Below are 19,233 nucleotides of genomic sequence, written 5' to 3' on the forward strand. Positions count from 1 at the left end.
CGAGTAGCTGGGACTACAAGCGCCCACCACCACGCCCAGCTAATTTTTTGTATTTTTAGTACAGATGAGGTTTCTCCATGTTGGCCAGGCTGGTCTCAAACTCCTGACCTCAAGTGATTCGCCCGCCTCGGCCTGCCAAGGTGCTGGTATTACAGGCATGAGCCACTGTGCCTGGCCTGCAAAATGATTTTTATTTTATTATCCTGTGCTAAAGTTGAGTTTTCTTTATGAGGTGCTGAGGACCCATCCCCGCCCCCAGTAGTCCTCTCGTTTCTGGGTTTCCTTTCTTTCTTTTTTTCTCCCTCCTTTTCTCCCCCAGGATTATTAGGTCCCCACCAAGTGTCAGGCACTGAGCCAGGCTCTGGGGACACAAAGAGGAAAATTAATCTTTGCTCAGGCAGAAGTCAAGCCTATTTGGAGCAGAGGGGAGGGAAACAGTCAAGTAAACAGATCATTATCACACAGGGAGGCCAGGGCTCTGTCCCTGAGGTACAGGAGGCTCTGAAGCACCTAAGAAGACGTGGGACCTCAGGAAGTAGGAGTAGCCACAATTACAGGTAGCCTGCTGTGTGCCAGGCTCTGTGCCAGTGCTTTCTGTGCCTTATGTTATTTAAAATCTCCCCACATTTCTGTAAGGGTGGGAGCATTATTATCTCCATTTCATAGCATAGAATAAGGAGGCTCAAAAGGTCAGCAGCTAACAAATAAGTGGGGATTTTAGAATTTATCGCAGATCTCTCTGATGCTAGAGCCAGACTCTGCTTACAGGACCTAAATCTGGAAGAATGAGGAGGAGTTAGCCAGGAGAAGAAAGCAGGCGAGGGCAGTCGTGGAGTGTCATGAGTATCCTGTGATCCAGCATCATTGAGCACCTGTTGTGTGTCTACCCCTGTCCTAACACCTGCCCTCCTGGAATGTACATCTATGAGAGGGGAGGGCAGGAGGAGACAGAAACACATAAACAAATAAGGAAGAAATAAATAGGACGTGTCCTATGATACTACATCCTGTGGAGAATGATAAAGGAAGAAGTAGAGGGTCCCCTTGGTTGAGTTGTAGGGGGAAGCAGTCATGCTTGGTAAAATGCAAGTTATCCTTATTCAGGGACAGTAGGAGGCTGTACATACAACCGGAGGGGTTGATGGGGGCTTGTCACAGAGGTCTTGGGGTGTCATGAGTTTAGATTTGAACTTTGTGATGGCAGTGAGGGGCATGGGGTGTTGGAGGCAGAGTCCTGTTAGGAAGATGTTGTAGGCACCTGGGTGAGGAATGAGAGGGAACCAAGGAACTGACGTAAGGCCCCAGGGGTCCTATTTTGGGACCCTTGCTTGGCACTGCGCATTGATGACAGGGTTTCTGATGGCCGCACTGGATTCCGTTTGCCTTGCTCTTATAGCCATTTTTTCTTTTTTTGATTCTGTTTCAGTTTGATCCAGATGGATATTTTTGGGCTGTAATTCACTTATTCTGTGTAGGTAAGTTTTAAAATAGTACTTACGTAAGGCTGGGCACAGTGGCTCATACTTGTAATCCCAGCACTTTGGGAGGCCAAGGCAAGCAGATCCCTTGGGCCCAGGAATCAGAGACCCACCTGGGCAACCTCGAGAAAACCCGTCTCTACAAAAAATACAAAAATTAGCCAGGCATGGTGGCACATGCCTGTTGTCCCAGCTGCTCAGGAGGCTGAGGTGGGAGGATCACCTGAGGCCAGGGAGGTCGAGGCTGCAGGAGTCATGATCACACCACCACACTCCAGCCTGGGCAAAAGAGTGAAACCTTGTCAAAAAAAAAAAAGGAAAGAAAGAGAGAGAGAGGGAGGGAGAGAAAGAGGGAGGAAGGAGGGAGGGAGGGAGGCTTACTTGAATAATTGAGGTTTATTGTATACCCACTTTTTGGTGACCCTGGACAATAGGAAAATCAAATCCAAGTTGTGAAGGTTAAAATTAAATGGTCATTTTCTGGATTGGTTTTCTATTTTGAGGTTTTTCCTCAAATGTGTCCATTTCCAATATACTTTCCTCTTTTTTCATGGCAAATATGAACTAACTCACCATGACTTGGGGTTTCACTTGCTCAAGTCAACTTTTGGAACGCTGATTGGTCTTCTCTAAAAACGTTGGGAAGATATTCAGAAGTTCATGTCAAAAACTTTTTTTTTCCCGGTAATTTACCAAAAAAGTTGAAATTGGTCAAATAAAGGGACCATCTGATTTTATTACAAATCATATGTTCAGTGTTGCTTGTCTGTAGTCCTGGGGGAAAAGCAGTGCCCTGACTGTTAACACAGCTCAGAAATGTTCAGCAATCCAGGGGTGTTTCTTTTTTCATGTGCATCATGTCAAGGAAGTAACACCTTCCTGTTAATTGTGTCCTTCATTGATCATGATGCTTTCCATGCCCAGTACTCTGGGGACCACTGGAAGGACTGACTGCGTTATCATAGAGGATTATTGAATTTGCATCCTTGAAACCTTCCAAATGTTGATGGTCTTCTCCTGTCAGCTGGGTGTGACCCTCATAGGGAAAAGGACCAGCAGTCATGCCTTTGGGGGCCTTTATCCATGTGGATTTTGTGTTTCCCTGGACATGCCAGCAGTTCCCTGAGAAGAATACCATGACCAGTGACATGTTTTATTTCATTTTCAGGGGCTTATAAAATTCTGCGGAAGTCCCAGAAACCCAGTGCATTAAGGTAAACTCTTAAACTCTTTTCTTTTTTTTCCCTTGTGATGGAATTTCGCTCTTGTTGGAGTGCAGTGGCACGATCTGGAGTGCAATGGCGCGGTCTCAGCTCACCTCACCCTCCGCCCCTTGGGTTCAATCTATTCACTTGCCTCAGCCTCCCGAGTAGCTGGGATTACAGGCATGTGCCACCACGCTTCACTAATTTTGTATTTTTAGTAGAGAGGGGTTTCTCCATGTTGGTCAGGCTGGTCTCAAACTCTCGACCTCAGGTGATCCGCCTGCCTTGGCCTCCCAAAGTGCTGGGATTACAGGTGTGAGCCACTGCGCCCGGCCAAGACAAACTCTTAATGTTTGGTGAGTTGTGGTTGGCCTAAAGGAAAGGGTTGAGACTTGTGGTATCATGAGATTCTTCCATTCGGCCAGAGACTCTGCAGGCCTGGATTGTGGTGAGGGCAGGGGACTTAGTCCTTGAAGCCGTCCCTCTTCTTGCTGTTTGGGCCACTCCAGGCTGTGTCCGCCAACACCTGGAACATGCCTGCCTTTAGCCGTGTGTGAAGAGGCATGGAAGTCTCAATCCCCTTCCTTCAGGGGATTCACATGTCACCTCTCAGATGACATGTGAATGAAATGTATGTGGCCAGCTGCTTTGGGTGCCAATCGGCTGCATTGATCACAGAGGGACAGTACTTTTTCTTGTTTCCCGAGCTCCATCCTAATTTGACTTACTTTAGACCCAGAAGTCTCTCCACTTCCTAGCTCATTCTTGGGCAAAATGAGGCCTTTGTTGCAGGCAGTCAATGGAGCAGCTTTGGTGAATGTAAATGAGAAAAGACAAGACTTCAGGCCTGGAGCTGTAAGGCCAGTTCCACTAGACCGGCCAGCTGGCCTCTGGGTTTTGGGGCCTGCTGAAGGCCTAATGAGAAAAGGTTCGAAGGGAATGACTCCTGAGAGAAGGTCATCCACTCTAAGAATGTGGGGCTTCCACTCCCTGAAGCACCTTTTGTTCTTTTAATAAAATGTTTTTGTAGCAAGAAGCCAGTAGAGTTGCCAGATAAAATACAGGATGCCTGGTTGCATTTGAATTTCAGATAAGCCTCGAATAATTTTTGTAATATTCGGAACAGATAGTACTTACACTAAAACATTACTCTTAATCAGAAATTCAAATGTATTTGATTGCCCTGTATTTTTACTTGTTAAATCTGGTAGCCGCAGAAGCCAGTCCAGTGGCCTGAGAGAGTTGACACTCCTTTGAAAGTGACAAATGTATACGTGGGAAACAGTTGCCCACAGGTGAAAATGTGTGTGATTTAAAATGAACTAGCGACTGGTTTTGAATATTAAATACTTTTCCCTCTATTTATGGGTAATTTATAAAAGTAGTAACTAAAATATAATTTATTAATAGAAGATAATGATTATTTTATGTATTTAAAATAGTTCTGCTATTTCATTTATCTTTTTTTCTCTCTCATTCCTTAGTGACATTGACCAGCAATACTTAAACTATATATTCAGGTAAAATATAATTTACATTTTTAAAGAACAGTTCATATCCTTTTAGGGCTAATGGATTTTTATTTTCCAATAATATTTTGATTGAAGAGTTCTGAGCCAGTGTGCCTGCCAGGAAGGTAAGTTACAGAATTTGTGAGGATAACCAGAGTTGAGGAGACCAAATAGTAGTCTTGCCCTTAGACCAGGCAAGAGGGGCCTCTCTCAGGCCCTAAACTTCAGAGGGCCACATCCCTCCTCTGGGGCGTGGCATCTGTGAGGCTAAGGACGTTTCTCTCATCCCAGAGCCCACCCCCTCACTTCTAGATTGTGTCCTTGAATCCCCACCCGTGTCCCTGAGCTCAACTCCAGGGCTCCTTGGGTCCATCTTCCCAACTCATTCTCAGGCCCAAGGGGTGTCTAAAGAGAGGCTGTCAATGGGCAGGAGTGGAGGTGGAGGTGACCTTGCAGGCTCAGGTGTCCACACATGTGTGAGGCCCTTGGGCTGCAGGATGAAGCCTGGGGTGGAAAGAAAAGGGAGGCATTGCCAACCGGGAGTCAGAGGCTGCCCTGGGCTGCTCCATTCTGACATGCAGCACCAGGGAGCCCAAGAATTCTACATTTTAAACTAGACTTTCAGGTTATTTTGAAGGTGTATTTGTTAAGGTAGGATGAAGTCTGAGGCTTGATTTGTAACTTTTAAATATGGTATGTGGACTTCTGTTTGTATCCTTGTCCCAAGCCAAGCAGAGAATGAGCCTGCTTTACTAGAACAGCATGATATACCCTTTTTATATTAGTATAATTTCTTCATTATAATGTGCACGTAATTTATAATCTGAGAACTCTAAGGGGTTTCCGTGTTGGGAGGCTGAGGCAGGAGGATCACTTGAGCCCCAGGGTTCAAGGTTACAGTGAGTGATGATTGCACCACTGCACTCCAGCCTGGGCGATGGAGAGATCCTGTCTCAAAAAAAAAAAGTATACAGGGCTTCAAGTTACATTTTCCTTCAAACATAGTCCCACCACAGTACACCTAGAGTGATTAATTGCAGTCCAGAAAACGTATTGTGTACCTGCCACATGATGTCTGGCACTGCTAGGGATCCAAGGATGAATAAACTATGGTTCTTGCCCCCAGGGAGGTCGCAGTGTAGGATGCCACACAGGGGAAAGGATGAAAAGAGAATGAAGAGGAGTGTTCCTTTGATGTGAGCCTCATTCATCCTTGGCACCCTCCCATCGCCCTCTCTGGAACCCCCTCCCATCCCCCAGCACCCCTCTGCAGTGCCTTCGCGCTGCCAAAGCCCACTGTGGGGGGCCCAGTCCCCCACCCTCTGCAGCCTCTTCTATCAAAACTCATGCCATCCAGACGACCGATTGAGTTAGAGGTTAGGATAAAACATGTGATCTAAGTATTGGAGGGATTTTTTTTCAAGTACTGAATGGCCTGCTTTGGTAGGAGTTAAGAGTGGCTTAACACTATATTTGCAAAATTCAAACAAGGATTAAAGGACCAATTCCTTCACTTAATTATTTCTTATATGTACCCCCTAATATTTTATTTGAGTTACCCTTTGGGGTGATTCTGATGATGGGATTTGGGGTACGTGACCAGCTCTGGGAGATGCTTTGGGATGGTAAGAGGCCCCTCCTATCCTGCCATAAGAGTGATCACTTCTGCTCCTGAAGTTATAACCCAAAAGGGATTCAGGGAGATAAAATAATGGAGTATGAACAGGGTATATGTTTTCCAAAGAAAGGTGAGATGGAGGCAAAGACTTAGAGAGCCCATGCAAAGGGCTAATCATTGCAAAGTCTCCAGTCGCGTTTACAGCTACATGCAGCCCTGTCTTACACACCTACAACTTCTCAATGACCAGATGTGTGGCTCTTCCCATTGGCTTTCTCCCAAGCCTCCTGTCTAGCCTCTGTCCACAGTGCTGCTGCCCTGGGGCCATCAGAGAACCTGAGCTTTAGAGGAAGAGCACAGGAAGAGCATGAGAAACACAGAAATGGTTCTGGGAGACGGCCCCAGAGCAGGCAGGGCTCCCAGTGATTTCTTTGCTCACAGCCATCTTCCTCCATACTGCCTAGGATGTCACCACCGACTAGGGATTCCTTGTGGTAGTTCCCAGTCCTGGTGCACTTTAGAGCCACTGAGAGGCCATAACAAAATAAAACAACTGATGCCTGCACCTCAGAGATTCCGATTTAAGCCAGGACACTGGGCTATTCTGATACACAGCCAGGGTTTAGAACCAGCGTAGGCCATCCAGCACTTTAAAAAATTCCCTTCCGAACTGAACAATGAGAACGCTTGGACCCAGGAAGGGGAACAAAACACACCGAGGCCTGTCGTGGGGTGGGGGGAGCGGGGAGGGATAGCTTTAGGAGAGATACCTAATGTAAATGACGAGTTAATGGGTGCAGCACACCAACATGGCACATGTATACCTATGTAACAAACCTGCACATTGTGCACATGTACTCTAAAACTTAAAGTATAATAAACAGTAAATAAATTTAAAAAATAAAATAAAAATAAAGAATTCCCTCCCATACTTAGAAAACATGTTTTACTCCTAGCCTCTAATTTGATCGGCTGCCTGGATGGCATGACGTTTGATAGAAGAGGCTGCAGAGGGTGGGGGACTGGGCCCCCCACAGTGGGGTTCGGCAGTCTGAAGGCACTGCAGAGGGGTGCTGGGGGATGGGAGGGGTTTCCAGAGAGGACGACGGGAGGGTGCCAAGGATGAACAGGGCTCACATCAAAGGAACACTCCTCTTCATTCTCTTTTCATCCTTTCCCTTCTGTGGCATCTATTGAAAATCAGTAAAGGTAGTTTTCAGCCACATGGTGGATGGGCTGGATCAATTGTGGGCTAGCCTCTTAGAAATGTAACTATCTTCTACACAGTTAATTTTGTGGCAAAAATACACGTAGCTCACACACAACAGCTAGCTTTTACATTGCAACCTATTTTAATTCAGAGTTTGCTTCATTTAGCTTGTAAATACTCTTGGTAGATTAGGTGAGTATGATCGTAACTAGGGTCAGCCAGGACCAAGAAAAGAGACACAGTGAACCCTCAGGTTGAAACATGGATTCATATTCTGTCCCAAGCCTGTCTGTCCCAAGAGGCAATCTTCCTGCCAAAACATGAGACATTTCAAGACATTCTTACTCTCTCTGAGGAGCTGGATTTAGTCAGAATGAGTCAGTGCAGATAATTTGCTTTTAGGCAAATTTAACTATTTCCAAGTAAAATGGGTGGCAACAGCTGGGGTTTTTGGTGCGGGGGAAACTTCTTGACTACTTTGCTGTCTCTTTTCCAGTGTGGTGCTCCTGGCATTTGCATCTCATCCCACAGGTAAAAGCCCCCACCAAGTGCTGTTTTGTCTGTCTGTTTGACATTGCTCATTGGACCCAGTGAGCCTGTCTCTCAGAGACATTTCACAAGAGAATGTCGTTGCCCCCCAGGATGACTGCAAGGGCAGGAAGGTCCCACCTATTTGAAACTGCTCTTAACAAACCAATTTATCAACCAGGAATTTATTCTTACGCCTTCTTGTCGTCTGTGTTTTCATCCAGTATGATCTCAGATATACAGACAGGTCTATTTCCTGCCGAGTAAACTAGTGCTGATTTTGCCCTCTTCTGAAATTCCTTTTCCAAGCATCCTGAATTGCTCTTCATTTCTAGTATTAAAAAATTTGGTGAAAAAGTTCAAAAGTTCAAAAAACTCCCTGAATCTGTTTTTGGTGATCACTTCAGGAGCAGAAGTTATTGCTCTTATGGCAGAATATGAGGGGCCTCTTGCCATCCCATATTATTTCCCAAGGCCTGCTGTGGTACCCCAAATCCCATCATCAGAATCATCCCAAAGGGTAACCTCAAATCAAATATTAGGGGGTAAATATAAGAAATAAGTGGGCCAGGCGCGGTGGCTCACGCCTGTAATCCCAGCACTTTGGGAGGCCGAGACGGGCGGATCACGAGGTCAGGAGATCGAGACCATCCTGACTAACATGGTGAAACCCCGTCTCTACTAAAAATACAAAAAATTAGCCAGGCGTGGTGGTGGGTGCCTGTAGTCCCAGCTACTTGGGAGGCAGGAGAATGGCGTGAACCTGGGAGGCAGAGCTTGCAGTGAGCAGAGATCGTGCCACTGCACTCCAGCCTGAGCGACAGAGTGAGACTCAGTCTCAAAAAAAAAAAAAAAAAAGAAATAATTTAGAGAAGGAGTTGGTTCTCTAATTCTTGTTTGAATTTTGCAAGTATATTATTGAGTTACCCTCTTTCTATCTGGCATCATTTTTAAATTTTGTATCATATGTCACCATCCAATTCTCATAATTCCAGATGAAAGGAGTTAATTCTTTTTTTCGTAAAAACGCACACACACAAAACGAATGTTTACTGACCGCTTGCTATGCATAAGGCATTACCCAGGCCCTCTAGGTCTCGGTTTTCACATCTAGAAAATGAGAAAGGTGAATTGGCTGCTTCCTAACGTCCCTTCTAGGTCTCATCTTGTGCTTAAAGCAATTAACAGCTTTCTGCTGGCGTTTTCAGCTGCTGCTTTCTGTTGGTGTTTTACCTGCTATCTGAGCAAGGATCCTCAGGGACTTGTTGATAGCGACTCAGGAATAACGCTTCTAGATTGTATGTGACATATCTGAATCCATGTCTCGTAAGGGTAACCTGAATACATTTTCTTAATACATTACACTCTGCTTGCCACATGAAAGCACAGTTCCTATAGTCTGCCTGCTCCTGTGAACGATGACTTCTCAAAACTCCAGGGTTTACTGTTGAGTCCCCTCTCTGCTGTCATTTGCTGAAAGTCTATCTTTTGTGGAATAGTAAGTCCTGTGAAGCCATACTGTTAACCCTAAATGGCCTCTGCTTACCCCTACTGCTAGTTGTCTGCCTTTCAGTTGCGTCTCCTATCATTCCTTTATGCAGCCAGGTAGCTGCCACCCAGCAGACATTTAAGAGCCGACTAAGTGTCCTGTGCCTTTGAAATGTGCTTTTGTCAAAGGCCTTTCGAAAGTTATGTTCACAGATTCTCCTTGGTTTACATCCTGAATTATTTCTAGCGGACTTGGGTGAATAATTCTTTTTTTTTCCCCCTAGACAGAGTCTTGCTCTGTTGCCCAGGCTGGAGTGCAGTGGTGTATCTCGGCTCACTGCAACCTCTGTCTCCTGGGTTCAAGCGATTCTCCTGCCTCAGCCTCCTGAGTAGCTGGGATTATAGGCACCTGCCACCATGCCTGGCTAATTTTTGTATTTTTAGTAGAGATGAGGTTTCACTACATTGCCCAGTCCAGTCTGGAACTCCTGACCTCAAGTGTTCTGCCCACCTCAACCTCGCAAAGTGCAGGGATTATAGGCATGAGCCACTGTGCCCGGCTGGGTGAATAATTTTTACCTAAAGAAATCATGCTGCCCTTCAGCTAAGAGGTTGTGCTTGTTCATTTGTTACACGTATGATGGTCAGAGCTGGAAGGAATCTTAGCGATTATCCCAGGTACCACCGAATTGTGTTAATTACTTGTGCACCATCCTAATACAAATGAGGAGATTGAAACCCCGAGGAGTTAAGTGATTTGACCAAGATGATGCAGAGTAGGCGAGTAGTAGGTCTCCTGACCCTCTTTCTTTCTTCTTTTTTTGTTCTGAGACGGTGTCTCACTCTGTCGCCAGGCTGGAGTGCAGTGGCGCAATCTCGGCTCAATGCAACCTCCACCTCCCCGGTTCAAGTGATTCTCCTGCCTCAGCCTCCCGAGTAGCTGGAACTACAGGCACCCGCCACCAAGCCCGGCTAATTTTTTGTATTTTTAGTAGATACGGGGTTACACCATGTTGGCCAGGATGGTCTCTATCTCTTGACCTCTTGATCCACCCACCTCAGCCTCCCAAAGTGCTGGGATTATAGGCATGAGCCACCACACCCAGCCTCATTACCCTCTTTCTAAGTTTTTCTTTTTAAATGCTGCTCTTTCAGTGATCCTACACTTCATTATTATTATTATTATTATTATTATTATTATTATTATTTTGAGACAGAGTCTCACTCTATTGCCCAGGCTGGAGTGCAGTGGTGCAATCTTGGCTCACTGCAACCTCCGCCTCCCAGGTTCAAGTGATTCTTCTGCCTCAGCCTCCCAAGTAACTGAGATTACAGGCACCCGCCACCACACCTGGCTAATTTTTGTATTTTTAGTAGAGACAGGGTTTCACCATACTGGCCAGGCTGGTCTTGAATGCCTGACCTCAGGTGATCTGCCTACCTCAGCCTCCCAAAGTGCTGGGATTACAGACATGAGCCACCACGCCCAGCCCCCTACACTTTATTATAAAGTGTCCCACTCTAGTGAATACTTCTGTACAACATTCCTGAATTTTGGTCTGGAGCTACTTTTGGTTTGGGGGATGTGTTTAGCCACCAGTTTCTGAACATGGTGACTGCTGGTAATAGCTTAGACATTTTGGCCAACAGTCTGACATTTTACCTTGAGTTATTGCTAAACTTTTAGTTCAATACAAAAATACCTTGGACACTTAATTACTCGTTGGGAATGCAAAGTGGTCAGAAGTATATGATTGTAGAATGTCCTGGGCAGAGGAGTAATTTAAAATAGGCTTTAGTTTCTTTTTGAGGTAATGAAAATGTTCTGGAATTAGATAGTGGTGATGGTTGCACAACTCTATGAATATACTAAAAACCACTGAAGTGTATACTTTAAAGGGTGAATTTTATAGTATGCAAATTATATCTCAATAAGAAAATGTATTGGTGGAATAAAAGGACACCTTTCTCATTTGAAAACCTGTTTGAAGCTTAATTATGCCAGAAGGGATACTTGCATGGATTGATTTTCCTTCAAGTTATATTTTCATAATTTTTGAAAAAGAATGGACACAGATGTTCACCTTCCCTTCCCTCTCCTACAGGGTGGGGGATGGGTCTGCGGTGGGCAACCCAGGGCATTGTGGAGCCTGTTGGATTCGTCAGAGAGAGTCCTGGGACACTGCTCTTGAAGGACTCTTCTCTGCAACTTGGATTTTTTACAGTTTCCTGCTAGCTGAGATGGTGTCATTGCAGAGGCCGAGTACAGAAAGTCGGGCTTATAAGAAGGGTTTTGCTGGGCCGTGGCACTGCTGAAGTGGCTGTGGGCTCCCTTGCTGTAAAGAAGCAGGACTACTCTTATAGGGTGGCTCCAGTTCCCGCCAGTTCATTCATTCGCTTTCTGATGGGACCCATGGGCAGTCTAGCCCACTTCAAGGTAGAGCAGCACTTTATTCTTTCTCACTTGCTTATTACACTTGCCATCTAGAACATCTGCCATGGGGTCTGAGTGTGCATTGGGTGAGCTGTCTTCCTGGTTCCCTACTGCCCCGGTTAAGACACAGTCACAGTCAGTCTCCATAGGGACAGTCTACTTGGAAGGATCTCTTCATACTTTCTGACATCTTACAGCAGGGCTCAATTCTTTCTGGTTTCTTCTTACCCCTTCTTCTTTTCTTTCTTTCTTTTTTTTTTCTTTTTTTTTTTTTTGAGACAGTCTCGTGCTCTCTTGCCTAGGCTGTAGTACAGTGGCACGATCTCTGCTCACTGCAACCTCTGCCTCCTGGGTTCAAGTGATTCTCCTGCCTCAGCCTCCCGAGTAGCTAGGATTACAGGTGCCCGCCACCATGCCCAGCTAATTTTTGTATTTTTAGGAGAGACGGGGTTTCACCATGTTGGTCAGGCTGGTCTTGAACTCCTGACCTCAAGTGATCCACCCGCCTTGGCCTCCCAAAGTGCTAGGATTACAGGCGTGAGCCACTGCACCTAGCCCCCTTCTTTTATTACTTGTATCTTAGTTATTTGGTAGTACTTTAAAAACATTTTAAGATTGATATATAATTTACATATATGAAATATACATGTTAAATGTACAGCTCGATCAATTTTGGCAAATCTACATACCTACATAACTTATCCGCCACCAAGATATAGAACATTTCTATCACTGCAGAAAGCTTCCTCCTGCCCCTTCCTCGTCACTCCCTCTCCACACCATGAAGGCCTCTATGGATCTGATGTCTGTTACCATAGATAAGTTCTGTCTATTCTTAAGCCCTTGTAAATGGAATCATCAGTACTTTTTGTGTCTGGCTCTTACATGCAGCACGGTGTTTAGAGACTCATTCATGTTGTTGTGTATATCATGAGTTTGTTCCTTTTTGTTGCTGGTAGGGTTCCATTGTATGCATATATCACGTTTGTTTATCCATTTACCTGTTGATGCTCACCTGGGCTGTTCCCAGCTTGTGGCTGCTCTGAACATTCTCATACCAGCCTTTTTGTGGACTTATGTTCTCACGTCTCTTGGATGAACATTTCAGAATAGGATTACTGGGTCTTAGAGTAGATGTATGTTTCACTTTCTAAGAAAGGATGTTTTCCAAAATGTTTGTACCATTTTCCACTCCCACCCAGTAGTGTGTGGGAGTTCCAGTTGCTCCACATCCTCACCAGCATTTAACGTTGTCAGTCCTATTTTAACTCTTCTAGAGGGTGTGTGAGGGTTTCTGGATAGTGCTTTTGACTGAGCTTCCCTCCTCACTCACACCTGAGTGATTGGAAAGAGAAGCTCTCTTGCAGGTGCACCTTTGGAGTGTGCTGGCAGCAGTGGTAGGACTCAGGCAGACATTTCTTCTTGCCCTCAGCATGCTCCCCACCACAGAGTTTGCTCTGAGAATCTCAGAACCTTCCTTGAGAAGAGGACCACCTTTCCCCCTTGCACTCTTTTAAATATAGTAGATAAGAGGAAATTTCCCCTCTTAAAGAGTTTGCACTTCCTGTTTGTGTGGGGCCCCTTAGCTGTGGTGGTCAAGAGAGCTGGAGAGAATTTCAGGGAACGAAAGGAGCAGGGAGACTCAGGAATCTGGCCCAGAAACAACCTTGTTACCTGGTGTGTCTGTGGCTCATGTGTGAGACAGAGCAAGCAGCACTAATTGCTGCTTGGAACTGACCTCCTGTTTTCCTGCCAGTTTTGAGGGTAAGAACATGAGAGGAAATTTTCTTCATGCTCAAATATCAATTTGTCTTGAATGTGGTAATATTGTGTCACACTTTTCACCATGGCAATTTCATGCTTCGTAATCTTTAGAGAAATGGACTTCACTTGCTCACTCAGAGTCAGCGGATTTTTAACTGCAGAACACAACAGTGAGGGCCTAACTCAGACTCCATTGCATAATGCCGCATGTTGCTGTAGCAAAACATGTTTACTCTTTTTTTTTTTTTTTTGAGATGGAGTCTTACTCTGTCAGTCAGGCTGGAGTGCAATGGCGCAATCTCGGCCCACTGCAAACCGTGCCTCCCGGATTCAAGCAGTTCAACTCTGCTTCAGCCTCCCGAGTGGCTGGGATTACAGGCTCCTACCACCACGCCTGGCTAATTTTTGTATTTTTAGTAGAGACGGGGTTTCACCATCTTGGCCAGGCTGGTCTTGAACTCCTGACCTTGTGATTCACCCGCCTCAGCCTCCCAAAGTGCTGGGATTACAGGCATGAGCCACCATGCCCGGCCATGTTTACAACTCTGTAGCCACTTGATTTGTGCTTAAGCCATGTAGTTCAGCACTAGATGGTGCAGGAGTGTTGTTTTGAGGCCATTTTTTAGGCTCCTAGATCAAGTTTGCATATGGCTAGGGCCAGCCAGCCACATGCTGCAACCTCTTCCGGGGGTATTTATAGCACAGTCACTAACATTTGCTGTTCCAGGGTTGCCGTGCACCCTCTCCGCTTAGGAGTACTACTTTAGCAAAAGAGAAGGCAGGTGGAAGGCATCAAAGGGGAAAATTTGAGGTCAGCTTAAAATTGAGGACCACAGAGCCAGCCGGAAACTAGAACATTAGCTCTAGGGAAGGCAAGAGGTGATCAGGTCTTTCTGATAGTCTTGGTTTGGTAGTGCTTGCTATCTGCTGGGTGTGTTGGATATGGTGCTGACACACAACAGGTGCGGGGATGAGGAAAATAGCATCCCTACTCTCAAGGACTCACTAATTCTAGGAGGAGGGACAGGTGTGAAGTCAGCTAAGTGGTGTGTGAGAAACCAACGTGTGATGGTTTTAGCGATGGCTCAAAGGCAAGGGTTAGCTATTCTTATTTTGTCTCTCCCATTGTGGAGTCAGTTTTCAGGATTTGGATGGGGGTTATTATTTCCCAAGGACTGTGTTTTGTTTTGTTTTGTTTTGTTTTGTTTTTTCTTTCTTTTCTTCCCTCCCAGTCTTCCTCTGACCACACTTCTGCTCTCTAGACCCCCTCCAAATCCTGGGCTGGGCTATAAAAGCTGCCACGCGCCATGAGTCCCGTTCACCCTGCTGGAGCGTTTCTGATGAAAGACTGGGTGCTGAGAGGGGCACAGCCTGAGAGGTCTCAAGGTCCTGGGTTTCATTCGTCTCCCTCTCCGCCATTCCTCATTATCACACTGGCTGCGCTGCAGTTCCTCTCACACTGAGAGGGAAATTGGGAAAGGGCCAAGAGCACACAGCTGCCAAAGAGACGGAACACATTCTCCGTGGACATGGACAGACTCTCCCTCCACCTGCCTGAATGGAGGGCTCTGGCCACTCTCTAGGTCTGGGGTCCCCAGGACACCCTTGCCTATCACTCCTGTGGGGAAAGGGACTTCAGAATATATCCATGCTCTTCACACACTAAGTGGCACCTGATGTTGTCATTTACAAATTCCCTCTACCAACACAGGTCCCGGTTTGACAGTAAAGGTATTGAGAGGAATCGTGGCCGAAAGAGAACAAGAAGTCTTGTTGGGCTTCATGAAAACCAGATCCCAAGAAATCCCCTCCTTGTCGTTAAATACACACTCACTTGCAGAAACAAAACAAAGAAAATAACAGTCGTAATTTTAAAAAAACCTCCAGAGAAATCCAACTCAGAACTTTCCTTCCCAATAGATAGTTGAATCATTTGAGATCGTTTGGGTCTCCAAGAAAGCGTAGGAGCCCATCATGTCTTTTGATCTGAAACTCTTGATGAATAGCATGGTGGTGAAGGAAATGCTGCTGCCTGTGTGTTCCACTGCACACCTAATATACTAGCAATACTTAGGAAATTCAGCCCTCTCCCCACAGGCCCCCAGAACTGAGAGACAGGCTAAGGCCCAGGGGTCTGGAAGACCAGGCTCTCCAAGGGGTTCAGAAATTCCAGATTTGGAAGACTCAAGCTATCTGCTGTGGAAATGCTTAATTCCTTTTCTCCGGACATTTTTGGAAGGATTTCTGCCTTTTTAATCTCCTGACTTTTTGTTTGTGACCAAGTTCAAATTCCAGAGAGGGAAACGGCCAATATGTGTGATTATTTCCTCTTGCACCAAGTGGAACTAAAGGAATGAACTTACTTCACAAGAAATAAATGTACCCTTTGGACCTCAAACTAAAATGAATTTGCACAGTTGGTCTGGCCCCCGTGCTGTTCTTGCAGTCATTAAACATGAAAATGAAAAAAAAAAAAAAATGTCAGGGCAGTGCATTCATGACCTTTTTTTTAGATATGAGGCAGAAAAGAAGAAAAGAGCCTTGAAAAAGATTCTTTTATCCTGCACACTCCCTTGTGCAGGGTTGACTGCCTAGTAGAGAGGAGACAGCCTAAGGTTTGGATTGACTGGAGTTCACATTCTGGCTCCATAGTTTAAGAGTTGTGCAATCTTAGCCATGTTCCTTAACTTCTCTGAGCCTTAATTTAAATGGGCATAATAGAACCTCACAGAGATGTTACTAAGATTGAAAGAGATACATACATAAAGATTTTAATATTGGGCCCTGCACAAGGCATGCTCCCTAAATGGGCATTATTATTATCATCTCATCATACTGTTACTATCATGATAAGATAATGTCAGTAACAGAATCCCTGGGAATGCTGGAGTGAATTCAATGCCAGGGGACTGAAAGCATAGGACTGCTAAAGACGCCCTCCTTGCATTTCCTGGGGCGATGGGGCAGAGGGGCATGTGAGGCCTCATGGGTCACTGTTTCACCATTGCTGTGCCCCTCAGGTGATCTCTTCAGTGTCCTGGACTTCCCATTCCTGTACTTCTACAGATTCCATGGCAGCTGCTGTGCCAGGTAATCTTAAGCTCACTCATTTGTATGCTTTCTGTGCTGTCCGCTGTGTCTTCCTCTCTGTGAAGTTCAGGGTCACTGCTGGTGCCTGAGTGAGTGGCAGGAGAGAGTGGTGGTGGGTGCAGGTGAGGAAGCAGTCATTATGTCACCAGCAGGCTGTCACTTAGCACCTTTAGATGCTCAGGGCCAGCTTGGGCCCTGCCAGGACCCCTGGCCCATGGACGTGCCTCTGCCAAGACAGTGGTTTTCACACCTGCTCTAGAGCTAGGATTCTCCCACGTTTTTCCCCCTCCACAAGCAAATCTCACATAGAACTCCAATCTATAAAACTGATGAAATGGATCCAGTTCAAGGGAAGATATGGGTTCAGAATCCCACCTGCTCAGCTTTCCCTTTGGCCTCCTTCTTGCTCCTTAAGGCAACCTCCAAAATAACCTCCACCAAACCCAAAGATTCTGGGAATTAGATTTTGGAAACTGATGGCTAAGAGATGTCTAGACAACAAGGTGATCATTAGTGCTTGGTCTTGGGAAGGACTCAGGGATATAGGCCAGTTGGAGGGCTACATCTGAACACACGGAAGTGTATCCTCACCTTCTCCCCATGTCCTGCCATGATCACCACTTCGCTTGACCTCATCATGCCAAGAAGTGGAAAGGCCCAAAGCATGTGTGGCATCCTGATGTGGTAGAAAGACTGACCCGGGTTGAACCCCACAATTGCCGTTGCTAATTGTCTGATCTTTGGGTCTTAAGCTTCGTGCCAGGGCCAGTAAATGGTGGTCATTATGATGATCTACTCAGGTTGACTGTAAATACAATGTCAATAGATCATGAAGAATTGCTATGTAAAAATCAGGCCACCTGTTCCCACACATATCAAACAGTGCCTTGTGAAGCAGTGGTTCTTTACAATGTTAAAAAGCTGCTATGTGGCTAGTGGGTATGTCCTGCTCCTCTGGTGTGTTTGGGCCAAAAAAAAAAGAATCAATATTACAGAGTTTGTTTCTGCATTTGAACCTTGGAATGATTTATTTATCACCCTCAGAAAAATTTCAGGAAAACACTGACACAATTCACTCTCCTAGTTCCTGTCAGTTGGTTAGGCCTTGCCCGTTAGCTGGGATCACATGGCATGAGTCTTCATGCTGGGCGGGCGGCTGCGGACTTGTTTCTCTTTGAGTCTGGTTATTTGGCAGCATGGGCAAGCAGGGTGTACCCGGGAGGTCAACCATTGTTTGGTTATTTGGAACAGAGCAGCACAGTTCACAGCCCATTGATGTTGGCTTTGTGGGGTGACAATTGGGCTCTATTTCTGCCCCTTTTAATCTGTAACTTTCTCATAATGCAACATGGTAAATCAGGGTTTTGTTTTATTCTAAAGATCTGGAAATCTCTATTTGAATTGATGTGACTCTGTTACATTTTACCCATGCTTCTGTACAGAGCTCAGCCTCTTTGAGGAATGCATTGGTTTTCCCTGTGTCGTTCAGAGGCTCCACCATATCTCACACTGAGCATTGTCACCTTCAGGAGGTTCTGGGGGAGCTCAGGAGGGGCATGGTAGCCATAGCCCAAAGACCCCATTAACAGGGAGTCTCCTGCTCCCAGATTTCCTTCATTTCTGGGAGCCTCCCTCTGCTTTTCAGGTCTGCCTCCCTAGCAAGGGGTAGATGGGCTGAAAGTGCAAGGAGAAAGATAAGAGATCCATGAGTAATGTAAAAATGAGTCACAGACATAGAAGTCAAGCGATGGAAAAGAGCCCCAGATGCTTCCAGAAGCCTGTCAGTCACAAACCTGCACGAGCTTATCCTGGCCCAGAGTCTGCACTGAGAGGACAGGTCAGCATGGAATCATGCCACCCCTGTGGCTAGAGGCATAGAGGAGAGGGAAAGACTCAAGGGAAAGGAAGTCTGGGAGGTTGGGCAGGCACCTGTGAAGTTGTTACTTCCTTGGATGCAGAGGTGGGAGCCACCAAGAGGAGCCTGGAGCACTGCTACCTCCCTTTTCAGCCCCACCCTCATGACCACCAGTGCCTGGCACATCTCACTCTTTGTCTAGCTGGTCAAGAACACATTTCCATGAAGCGTCACGTCTTCCCCAGTTGTCCTGCCTCCAAATGCCAGGAAGAGTTTAGAGCTCACTTTGCTTTCGCCCTGGCCACGCAGTGGCACTTTTGAAAATAGTTCCAGCACAGGCAACTACATCTGTCCACTGCTGTGCCAGCGCCCTTGCTGGTCCAGAGATCTGAAGAGCCATGGAGACCTGTATTCTGATTGTACCTGTGCCCCAGTTTCATTGTTAATAAAGTGAGACTTTGGGGCTAGGTAATCTTACTGTTCTAAAAGCCTCTGGTTTCCATTAAGATAGGATGAGGACCGCTATGATTATTTCTACTTTAAGGAAACTGAACCTGAGACAAAAAGGTGGGAAGGGGGATTTGGTTAAGGTAACGAGGGTCAGTAAGCACAGCAAGGAATAGAAATCCAGGCGCTGGGTGTGATTGGGTAGGCCTGCTGCTTACCCACGGGGCCTCTCTGCCTTTTGGGTGTGAGTAACTTGACATCTTAATCCATAGCTGTTCAGCCTCCCATGACTGCTGATGCAAATCAGAACAAACTTTGCAGGTCATCAGGACCAAACAGGCTGAAATCACACAGGGGAAACCTAATGCCTATCTTTAGTCCTGCCCCAAGAATGTGGCTGTGAACTAGTCTAATCTAATGAAGTGAAGGTACACATTTCTGTGACATTTAGCCTTAGGTGTGTTCAATTCAATTCAACCTGCTTCCAATTCAGCCTGACAAGCATTTAGTTAATGTGTACTGTAACTGAGGCACCATGTTAGGCTCTGTTGAAAATACAAAGAGCAGCCCAAGATTGGGCCTTTCCTGCTCAGAGTTTAGGATCT

The 19,233-nt window shown here is 45.9% G+C and overlaps 1 protein-coding gene across 11 annotated transcripts in view; it reads left to right on the forward strand.

Annotated features, from left to right (window-relative positions):
• Nucleotides 1–19,233, forward strand: part of TMEM241 (transmembrane protein 241) — a 159,523-nt gene that overhangs the window by 64,855 nt on the left and 75,435 nt on the right. For 9 of the 11 annotated variants that reach the window (XR_010582896.2, XM_015440107.4, XM_065534011.1 and 6 more), the window contains 5 exons: nucleotides 1,427–1,475; nucleotides 2,647–2,692; nucleotides 4,168–4,203; nucleotides 7,519–7,553; nucleotides 16,257–16,326. Coding sequence is in view for 9 of the 11 variants with exons in the window: in XM_015440107.4 (XP_015295593.1) it covers nucleotides 1,427–1,475; nucleotides 2,647–2,692; nucleotides 4,168–4,203; nucleotides 7,519–7,553; nucleotides 16,257–16,326 (236 nt within the window). In the remaining 2 variants the exon portion in view is untranslated. Of the gene's footprint in view, nucleotides 1–1,426; nucleotides 1,476–2,646; nucleotides 2,693–4,167; nucleotides 4,204–7,518; nucleotides 7,554–11,263; nucleotides 11,476–16,256; nucleotides 16,327–19,233 lie in introns of those variants that run through there. The other 2 variants (XM_074022733.1, XR_012427251.1) reach the window with 2 other exon arrangements.

Source organism: Macaca fascicularis, chromosome 18 (assembly GCF_037993035.2).
Source record: "Macaca fascicularis isolate 582-1 chromosome 18, T2T-MFA8v1.1".
Taxonomy (NCBI): Eukaryota; Metazoa; Chordata; class Mammalia; order Primates; family Cercopithecidae; genus Macaca; species Macaca fascicularis.